The sequence below is a fragment of the Cyrtonyx montezumae genome, unplaced genomic scaffold (genome assembly GCF_038088225.1).
Source record: "Cyrtonyx montezumae isolate F1298 unplaced genomic scaffold, pur_monq_1.0 scaffold_10, whole genome shotgun sequence".
Lineage (NCBI taxonomy): Eukaryota > Metazoa > Chordata > Aves > Galliformes > Odontophoridae > Cyrtonyx > Cyrtonyx montezumae.
The window spans coordinates 15492425-15502517 of record NW_027071826.1 but is presented as its reverse complement, the minus strand read 5'-3'; the positions used below and the strand labels follow the sequence as shown (position 1 = coordinate 15502517).

Here is a 10093-nt window from a genome sequence, read left to right as displayed (position 1 = left end):
CGGTGACAGCCTCGGTGTCGCTCCCGTGCCCGATGTGCCGGCAGCGCTGCGGGTCTCGCTGTGCCCCTGCTCGTGACCGCGAAGCCTCGGGGCTCTGTGAAGAGCGACACGAGCCGCGGACCGTGCCCGCTCCCGCCAACCGCACGGCGGCGTTGCACGGGGCGGCCGCCAGGGGGCGCAGCCGCCCGCCTCTGGCACCCGTTCGTCGCCGCGCGCGGTAGTGACGCCAGCTCCGCGTCCCGTCCGGCGCGGCGGTTCCGGTGCGGCGCGGAAGCGATGGTGAGCGGTGGTGGTTCCCGGGGCCGGCGCGGCGCTGGGGGCGAAGGGGGCGAAGGGGGCGCCGGGGGCCGCGGGCGCGGGGCGGACGTTTGTGAGAGCGCGGGGCCGCGGGGGCGCTCCGGAGCCCGGCGCTCCGGCGCCGCGTTTTGCCGACTCACCGCCCGGGCTCGGCGGGGGGGAGCGCCGTGAGCGCGGCTCGCACGGAGCTGCGGGCGGCGTCGGGGTCGCGGTGCCGACGCGTTTAATTGCTCGTTGTGCTTTTTTCTCGTTTAGGGTCAAAGTCAGAGCGGCGGCCACGGGCCCGGCGGCGGCAAGAAGGACGACAAGGTATTGCAGCCGCGTGCCGCGCCGCGCCGCCCTTCCGCTCCGGTGCGGAGGTGTCCGCGGCTGCCGGCACTGCGCTGCTCAGCGCTGCGGGCACGAGCAGGCCGCGTTCCTTACGGAGCACCGCGAGCTGCGCCCGAACGGTGTCACATAGGGATGGGGATGCATCCGAAACGTTCGGCCCCGTGTTACCCTCGCTGTCTCATGTGATGTGTCATAGAACGGCCTGGGCTGAAAGGACCTCAAAGATCATCTCGTTTCACCAACCACTAGAGCAGGCTGCCCAGAGCCACATCCAGCAATGCCTTGAATGCCTTCAGGGATGGGGCAGCCACAATCTCTCTGGGCAACCTGTTCCAGTGCATCACCACCCTCTGAGTGAAAAACTTCCTCCCAATATCTAACCTAAATCTCCCGTCTTAGTTTAAAGCCATTCCCCCTTGTCCTGTCACTGTCAACCCATGCAAACAGTCGTTCCCTCTCCTATTGATACTTCTCCCTTCAAGTACTGGAAGGCCACAATGAGGTCTCCCTGGAGCCTTCTCTTCCCCAGGCTGAACAAGACCAGTTCCCTCAACCTTTCCTCATAGGAGAGGTGCTCCAGCCCTCTGACCTGTTCCAAGAACTCTGCATCTTTCTCGTGCTGAGGGCCCCAGGCCTGGATGCAGTACTCCAGACGGGGCTTCACAGGAGCTGAGTAGAGGGGGACAGTCACCTCCCTCTCCCTGCTGGCCACCCCTTTTTTCATGCAGCCCAGGATACAGTTGGCCTTCTGGGCTGCAGGCACGCACTGCTGGCTCCTGTCCACCAGGACCCACAAGTGCTTCTTTGCAGGGCTGCTCTCCAGGAGTTCTTCCCCAGTGTGCATGAATACCTGGGATTGCCCTGGCCCAAGTGCAGCACCTTGCACTATGGCCTTGCTGAACCTCATTGGGTTCGCACGGGCCCTGTCCAGGTCTCTCTGGAGGGCTTCCCTTCCCTCCAGTATATTAACTGCACTGCCCAGCTTGGTGTAGTCTGCAGACTTGCTGAGGGTGCACTCGATTCCACTGTCTGTGTCGCTGATGAAGATGTTGAAGAGCACCAGTAAGTAGTTCAGGTTTCTGCCTCCTGTGTTTCATATTCACTGAAAAATGGCAGAAACACATTGAGCATGAGAAGACATTTTCAAATCCTCTTAAAAGTAAGAGTGATGTTACTTCTGGGCTCGTCTCTGTGTTGTGAAAGAGGCAGCTTTGGTTCACAGCTGTTCAGCTACACTGTCAGCCTGCATACCTCACATCTCTCTGTTTTCTTCTCAGAGGTTCTTAATCATATCCTGACTTTGTTTTATTTCTGTTCATGGAATTCCCTCTGCACATAAGGACAAGAAGAAGAAATATGAACCTCCGGTTCCAACCAGAGTTGGGAAGAAGAAGAAGAAGACAAAGGGACCAGATGCTGCCAGCAAGCTGCCCCTGGGTAAGTGCTCAGCCTGCCTGGGCCCCGTGGGCTGCCCGTGCTACATCACACAGAGCCCAGCCTGCTCTGGCTGCAGCTGGGGCCCAAAGCACAAATACATACACTGCAAGGCCAAGCATCACAGAGAGAAGGTAAGATGATTGTTACACAGGATGAGTTCCATGGATTCCCATGTAAGAGAGAAAGAGAGACTTCAAAATGAGGAGAAAAGGAGAGGAGATGGCATTGTAAAAGGTGTTCTTGACAAGAATCACGTAGTGATTTTTTCTTAGTGATTGCTGTTTGTGTAGAAGTTATTGTCAGAACCTGAAGCAGGAATTCTGATGAACTGATGAGTAGCTGATAGCTCATCATACTTGGTCTAAAACATGATGGTTCTACTTTGATTACAGTGACTCCTCACACACAGTGCAGACTCAAACTGCTGAAATTAGAGAGGATTAAAGATTACCTGCTAATGGAGGAAGAATTTATCCGAAATCAAGAACAAATGAAACCTTTGGAAGAAAAACAAGAGGTGAGGTTTGAGTGAACTGCTAATACTAAAATGACTGCTCTAATGTAAACTGCTTTGCACGAAGGCAATGGAAATGAAGTGTCCTGAGTATGTAAGTTAACCCAAACATATTACGTGCATTAGAATTCTTCACTGAGTATAACTAGTCTTCGGCAAGCAGGATTTTCTTCAAGAGTTTTGATGCTTTTAGTCCAAGTGTAGGTTATTACAGGTGAGGCAGCAGAGGTTTTTGACTACTTAGTAGGCTGTCCACGAGCAATAGAGAAAGGAAGAATATTCTTGTTATGCCCATCCATATAGTCATGTCCATAGGACTAAAATAATAGTAAATTTTGTTACCAGGCCACGCTTCTGTGCCTTTTGGGGCAGCAAAACAAAAGTGGCAAAAGCAGCTTCTCTTCTGTTTGGTGTGAACTGTTGAGCTAATGTTGTCTAAGACTGGGGTAACTTGACTTGAAATGCTTGTGCAATGGAGAAGCAGAATGAATCTTTTAAAAGTGCTGCCACCGTTTGACGGTGCAGTACTTCATGTGAAGGTAACACAGATTTGGGGCAACCTGGCAGTGGTGTTCCTGCCTGTGTTCCTGAGCTGTTTCCTGAATTCTTGACAACAGGAAGAGAGATCAAAGGTGGACGATCTGAGGGGAACGCCAATGTCTGTGGGTACCTTGGAGGAGATCATTGATGACAACCATGCCATCGTGTCCACGTCAGTGGGATCAGAACACTACGTCAGCATTCTGTCTTTTGTGGACAAGGATTTGCTAGAGCCAGGCTGCTCTGTTTTGCTAAATCATAAGGTGAGTTATGTGAGATGAAAAAAAGAAGCACAAGGTCTGCTATTTTTAACTGGCATCTGTTCTGAGAATCACAGGACCACATGGTCTGAGATTAATGCTGTTTATTTCATGCACCTAAACATACGGCCTTTGGGTTTAGGTTTGTTCTGGGGTTAATAGTGCTGCTTGCTCTCTGACAACTCTTCATGCTTGGATTAGGTTCATGCTGTGATCGGAGTCCTGATGGATGACACAGATCCTCTAGTTACAGTGATGAAAGTTGAGAAAGCTCCTCAAGAAACATATGCTGACATTGGTGGCCTTGACAACCAGATTCAGGAAATCAAGGTAATCATGCGTGCTAACTTACATTTTTAACTAAGCTCTAAACCGAGCTGTTATGATGGGGGTATGGAAAAGTAGCAGATCCAACTGTGGTGTTGTTTTGCATCTTCCTTGTTCAGTTTTCGATTCAGTTTTGTTAGGCAGGTGCTTGGACCTAAAAGATCTTCTAAGTTAGTAGCATCCCTGTTGACAAACTGTGTAGGTGGAAACCTTTCACAGTTGTGGAATCTATGGAGCACTGAGCTCATAACCTTTGCAGTAATTATTATTTTGCAGCGTGTGTCTTGTGAAGTTGTTGACTGTTGCAACATGTGATCTAAGGGTTTGGAAGGTGGGGCTTTATTGTTTGTTTGTATGTGGGGATTGGTGGGTTTTTGTTTTCCTGCCAGCACAGCTCTTGCCAAACTCTGTGAAAACTCAGCTCTTTCACTTTGGATAGGCATTCAGAGTCACAGAGGCTCTTAAAATATTTGTCTGTGGTATCTGGTAGCTCGTACTGGGAAGCATCCTTTATCAGAGGCCCCTCTGAGGTGTCTGTAAGTGTTTGGGAGCCAGTCTGCCAAATCCCTGAATGCCTGAGGTTGGAGGAAGGGGAACACTGAGCGTTTCAGCCTGTCACATGGAGAATAAGCAATAAAAGGGCAGCTCTAGGATAGGGTAGTTCTTAGAACTGCAGGCAGTTGAGAGGCATGTTTTTCAAGGCTTGTCTTCCAATTACTTTGGTTCTTTTTGCCCTTCTTACTTGTATGAATGCAGCCCTTAAGAACTCCACAGTTCTCCTGCAGTGTTTGTAAAAACACAGGTGTGTTTTTCTCTTGATGCAGGAGTCTGTGGAGCTGCCACTCACCCATCCTGAGTACTACGAAGAGATGGGCATAAAGCCACCCAAAGGGGTCATTCTGTACGGCCCACCTGGCACAGGTACGTACAGCACCGTGCCGAGCTCTAGTTAAATAAGTTACACTCGGTTAGTGTTAAACCACTGCCAAGTCTGTCTCTGATTTCATATGATTTTTTTTTTCTGCCTGCAGACTGATTACAAATTTTTTTTGCAATTAAAAACAGGTAAAACTTTATTGGCCAAAGCAGTAGCAAACCAAACATCGGCAACCTTCCTGAGAGTAGTTGGCTCAGAGCTCATCCAGAAGTACTTGGGCGACGGCCCGAAGCTGGTGCGAGAGCTGTTCCGTGTGGCTGAGGAGCACGCGCCGTCCATCGTCTTCATTGATGAGATCGATGCCATTGGTACAAAGAGGTACGGGCCCCTCTTCTTACGCAGCTTCTGAACTCTGGTAACCATTTCTGTAGTATTACTGTTGATCTCAGCAGTTTGTTTTACAAAGCTTCTTTGAGACTAAAATATACCACAGCCTTTTCATATTATAGATGTGGGCAGAGGTCTAAGCTCTGTTCTTTTGCTACTTGGTGCTGTCACAGGAGGTCTTAAACTGGAAGACTGTGTAAGTTCACGTGGCACATGTTCAGTGCGTACCCAAATACAGTAACTGGTGGTACTGACTGATGGGCAAAGCAGCGTTTGTAATGCAGTGTGTCCATGTATCGGCTGTCTCTCCAGACAGGAAGCTTCTTAGTTATGTCAATGTTATATGATAAGTAACACAGTGTAATGTCATGGATGTGGAATTGATGGGCATTGCTCATGTCACATAAAGCCATCGTTCGGCCTGTAGCTAAGTTACATTGAGAATTCCTTAGGCTGCTCAGAGCTGTCCGACTGAAAGAGTATTTAAAGTAGCTGAGTGTATTTCTTTAAGTAAATGAAATGATGCATTACTGCAGTTACTAGCCTCATCTCCAATAGAAGGGAGCTTCTCCCCCATGTATTTCAGCACATATAGAACAGATTGAACTGATGGCGAACACTCAGAATTCTTCATAAATGTTTTTTGTTGCTTCAGACTTGTTCATAAACATGGCTGAGGCTTTTTTGGATGTAAATGACCTGGTCTGATATTTGCAAAGTGCAATGACTGAACCAAAAAGCACCAAGGTGCATCCCCTCGCATTTGTTTTTCAGTAAGGGCAGAGTAAAACTGGGATCTGTGGGAGTGAAGCTGAAGGGATAAGTTACAGCTGTGTGCATAAGGTAGAACCTCTGAAATTCAGAAATGAAGAAAACAAGTGGTGGGCTCTATCCGCTTTCAAGTTGATATGTTTCCTTTTAAAAAAGCTAAGGTTTTTTCTTTTATGCTTGTGCTCATTTGCTGTGTTGTAACTAGATGTGAAAATCTGCCTCGCTTCCTATGGGTAAACTTAAAATAACAAACCAGAAAAGCCTGTTTTAACACATTGTTTGCCATTTGTGGCAGGTCAGTGAAGTGTGTTCTTAAGTTGGCGTAGTGCTTTTTGTGACTGTGCTGTTCTCTTAAAGGTACGACTCAAACTCGGGGGGTGAGAGGGAGATCCAGCGAACAATGCTGGAGCTGCTGAACCAGCTGGATGGGTTTGACTCTCGTGGGGACGTTAAAGTCATCATGGCCACAAACAGAATAGAAACGCTGGATCCAGCTTTAATTAGGCCAGGTAAGGGCATTCTCACACTCTGTTTAAGGCACTTAAACAGAGGTGAAAGGACTTGCAGCTCATCAAACAAGTGGGCTGTTCACACAAGGATGCGTGTCAGCAGTCTGTCCTTAATCACCACTTCAGCTGTGTTAAAGTATCTGTTAAAATCAGAACCCATTCAACAGTTTCTGAATGGGAGACAGACTTTGTATCTGTAAATGACTCAAATATTCTTCCTTTGTATTAAGACAGCACAGGTGCTTTTTAAGGAATTGTCAAGGAGGGTACATAATGGAGAGTACACACACAGGTTTATACCTGCAGCAGCTGGGAAGGTAGGGCAGTACCAGCTGAGGTTAATAGATGAGAACTATAATCCTAAACGAGTCTAGATTTCAATGCAAGGAAAGCAGTCTGCTTCCCTGCAGAGATGCTGTATTCTGCCACCTGGGGGATGAGCAAAAGAGAAATAATGTCCCATTTTGATATGTGTATTACATGTTGCACCAAGAGCTGAAAAAAGGCTCAAGTAGTACTTTCATATGGCCAGTAAAAATGTACCGAAACACAACCTGCACTAAGAGCATTTGGATCTGTTGAACCAGAAGTCAGAAAGCAATGCAAAGGAAAGAATGAACGCAACGCATGCTTGTTGCCTTCTCAAGTCAGTCTCAAATACTGGAGGGGCTGTTAAGATTCTTTTCCTCTGGGATAGCAGAGGTAAGTTAGAAAACAAATATAATTCAAGATGAATTTGTTAGAGAACACTTCTGAGCAGTCAGTACTCTGTGCAGACCCAAGGAGCAGAATAAACACCAGCTGAGGTGCTGCTCTGTGCTTTTTCAACAAGTTTTTATGACCATCATAGTCTTACCCTCTGTGTCAAAACCAGTTGCCTGAGTACAGAGCAGAAATTCCTATACTGATGTTAAAAGACAAGCTATAGGGTGATCTGAAATTCATTGGAAGGGAATTTCCATGCTCTACCATGTATTTAAATGATTGCCATTGCTTGAGCAACCGTGGCACTTCCAGCAGCCTGGTAAACTCATTTGCTGTTGTGTGGGTTTGTCTGGGGTACTGCATCTGGTACCACCGACTGCTTTCAGAAAAGATAGTGTCAAAGTAGAGAAAAACAGGCACAGTGTGGAGATGGAAAATGTCTTTGACAAGAATGTGTGCAAAGTTGGAACCATAGGAGCTGGAACATCTCAAGTCCCAGCTGACAAAAAGGAAACACCTGGTAGGAACCTCCAGCAGAGCTTCCTCTGCAAAGCCTTCTTTCTTCAGTTCAGTTTAGGGTACTGCATAACTCTGTGATCGATCACAGTTCCTTCTGTAAATGTGATTGATTCTGGTGTGAAGATAGTTGTCAGTATAAATTAGAGATGTTCTTCTGGCTCTATTTCCAGTAGCTGCATGCAAAAAACCCTAAGAGTGAACTTTTCTTCTGCGCAGGACGTATTGACAGGAAAATAGAGTTCCCTCTGCCTGATGAGAAGACCAAGAAACGAATCTTTCAGATTCACACCAGCAGGATGACACTGGCAGATGATGTCACTTTGGACGAGCTGATAATGGCAAAAGATGACCTCAGTGGTGCAGATATTAAGGTGTGTATGTCACCACTGGTTAAATCCTGTTTTTACTGTATCCAGAACTTTGTCTGTTGAAACTTTCTGTTTCCTGTGGTAACATTCCTGAGGGTCGTTTGAGTTGCTCTAAAATACCTCCTCTGAGTGACCCACACTCTGCTTTACAAGTGGGGAGGTGTTACCAAATACACCATTACCAGGGAGCTTGTGCTGATGGACGTACACACCTGTGTGACCTGAATATGAAATTCTCTAAGTAGCAAGGGGGAAATTAGAAGAGGAAGTTTACAGAAGCATCCATGATACTGTTAAACATTAAGATAGTACAGGAGAAGCAGCATCTTTAGGACAACATTACAAGCAAGTAGAAATGCAGTTGTAGATTAGGAAGGTTGAGACAAGCAGCTCCTGTATGTAAAGCAAACTGGGCTCTTGTCAGAGTTATCCCATGATGTTAACCTCCATCACCTCCCTGCAAAACAGAGCAGTCCACTGCTGAAAGCTGTTCCTTGGGGAGGGGGGAAATGGTATTAATTACAGTGCTGCCATTCTTTTGCCGTGGAAGCATTACTTCACAGAAGGACATGTAGCTTTGTCCATGTTGTTGCACATGCTTCTGCTTCAGTGCCACTGACCGCTATCCAAAATGTAAGACTGTAAATTGTGCTAACGGTCTTCCAGTACTACAAACTCAGCAGAATGTTCATATAGCTCACATGTCTTCCACACTGTTGTCAGGAGGGCTGCACAGCAGTAACTTGTTTGGCTTTATCTGTTGCAGGCAATTTGTACAGAAGCTGGGTTGATGGCTTTGAGGGAACGGAGAATGAAAGTAACAAACGAAGACTTCAAGAAGTCTAAAGAGAACGTTCTCTATAAGAAGCAGGAGGGAACCCCAGAGGGACTGTATCTTTAAGTCTTCTTTGTTTGGGGACTGTGGGGAATGCTGGTTCATCTAAATCTCATCTAAAACCACACAGTCCAGCTAATGCTCATTCTTGAAGAGGTGATAAAGCCTGGTGGTTTGTTTCCCAATAAAACATTTATTTGAATTGAAGTGCTTTGGAGGCAATGAGGAGTTAGTGACACAGTTGTTTGGTATTCAGAATGCAGTCTTTGCTGTGGAAACATTCTGTGGGAGCAAAATCTGGCCAGTAATAGAATGAGGAAGGTACATGTAAAGCGCTCCCTGTGATAGCTGCCAGTGCTGTGACAACAATGGCAGCAGCAAGGCCAAGAGATGATGGTTCTTCGTGTTAAAATTATGTGATTTGTTGCTGAAAACTAACCCTGCGTATGACTGGAGTGTTTATGTGGATGAGAGGAACCCTGAAATAGAGTTGGTTTTCAGCTGGAGAGAAAGGGAGAAAAACAGAAAGGCAAAAAGTATTATTACTGATTCTTGTAAAACCTGATGAGGTCTGTCTCACTGGAAAAAAGAAGACAGACGTGTTAGGCAAGCTCTTATTGTCACAGCTGGCCTCCCCACTGCTTGAGGAGCTCAGGGGCTCTACAACATGTGGTAAGTAAGGCTTTATTTTTGAGGGGGATATGGTTGTTAATACTGGAAGCAATAACCATGGAGAGGATGGTGCAGCTGAGAAGAAAAGCTGCACTGTGTTGTGCAAAACTTAGAACTGTTTTCTCATGGGGTGAGTGCCACAAGAGTAGCTGAAGAAGCTGTGTGTTTGAAAAATTTAATTCTTTTGCAGCAGAATTTAACTTCAGCCTCTTTGTCCAGTATTTCTGAACTTAAGCAGAAAAAAAATTAAGATGAAAGAAATAAAGCCAGCACGTTCCTGTATTAAAAAAAAACAACATAGCAGGGTCTGAATTGAAGGTGGGACTTAACTTCAGGGGCTCTAGTGAGCAGCATGAGTAGTGCACTGGGAACAGCTGTGCTAAGGAGAGGAGCGGCTCCTGAAGGGAAGAATGCATGGAAGAAAAAGTGCCTGAAAAAAGAAACACACGCAGGAGTGCACTTGTGCTGCCCCTCACCCCCACGTTCATTTCCTTTCTCAGGCTTTCAGAGGAAGTGGCATTCTGCTCTGATGGGAGAGCAGGAACAAACAGAACACCCACAGTTTTTTATTTGGTGGACAAAGTAATTCCTACCTCCAATTTGGGAGCTCCATCTTATATAAAAGAAGTGTCAATTTTAAAAGTACATACTTGAGGGGCACTGTTAACTCACAGCTTGAACTGGTGATTGAGCAGCTGGTGAAGGGGTGTGGCTGGCTCAGGGAACACAGGTAAACTGTTTGTAC

General features: G+C 46.7%; 1 protein-coding gene across 1 annotated transcript; it reads left to right on the top strand.

The window, feature by feature from the left end:
* Positions 1 to 228: 228 nt before the first annotated feature.
* On the top strand, positions 229 to 8883 carry PSMC1 (proteasome 26S subunit, ATPase 1). The gene is made up of 11 exons (XM_065751622.1): positions 229 to 279; positions 553 to 606; positions 1968 to 2064; positions 2457 to 2581; positions 3196 to 3381; positions 3580 to 3708; positions 4530 to 4626; positions 4771 to 4960; positions 6098 to 6249; positions 7690 to 7844; positions 8608 to 8883. Exons 1-11 carry the CDS (start codon positions 277 to 279, stop codon positions 8740 to 8742), a joined length of 1323 nt encoding a protein of 440 aa, XP_065607694.1. The 5' UTR covers positions 229 to 276; the 3' UTR covers positions 8743 to 8883.
* Positions 8884 to 10093: the final 1210 nt, after the last annotated feature.

What these genes read in the sequence shown, in the direction of transcription:
- PSMC1 (XM_065751622.1), top strand. An exon ending in ACCAGATTCAGGAAATCAAG is followed by an intron (nt 3,709 to 4,529) that starts GTAATCATGCGT and finishes CTCTTGATGCAG; the next exon opens with GAGTCTGTGGAGCTGCCACT. An exon ending in GTACGGCCCACCTGGCACAG is followed by an intron (nt 4,627 to 4,770) that starts GTACGTACAGCA and finishes AATTAAAAACAG; the next exon opens with GTAAAACTTTATTGGCCAAA.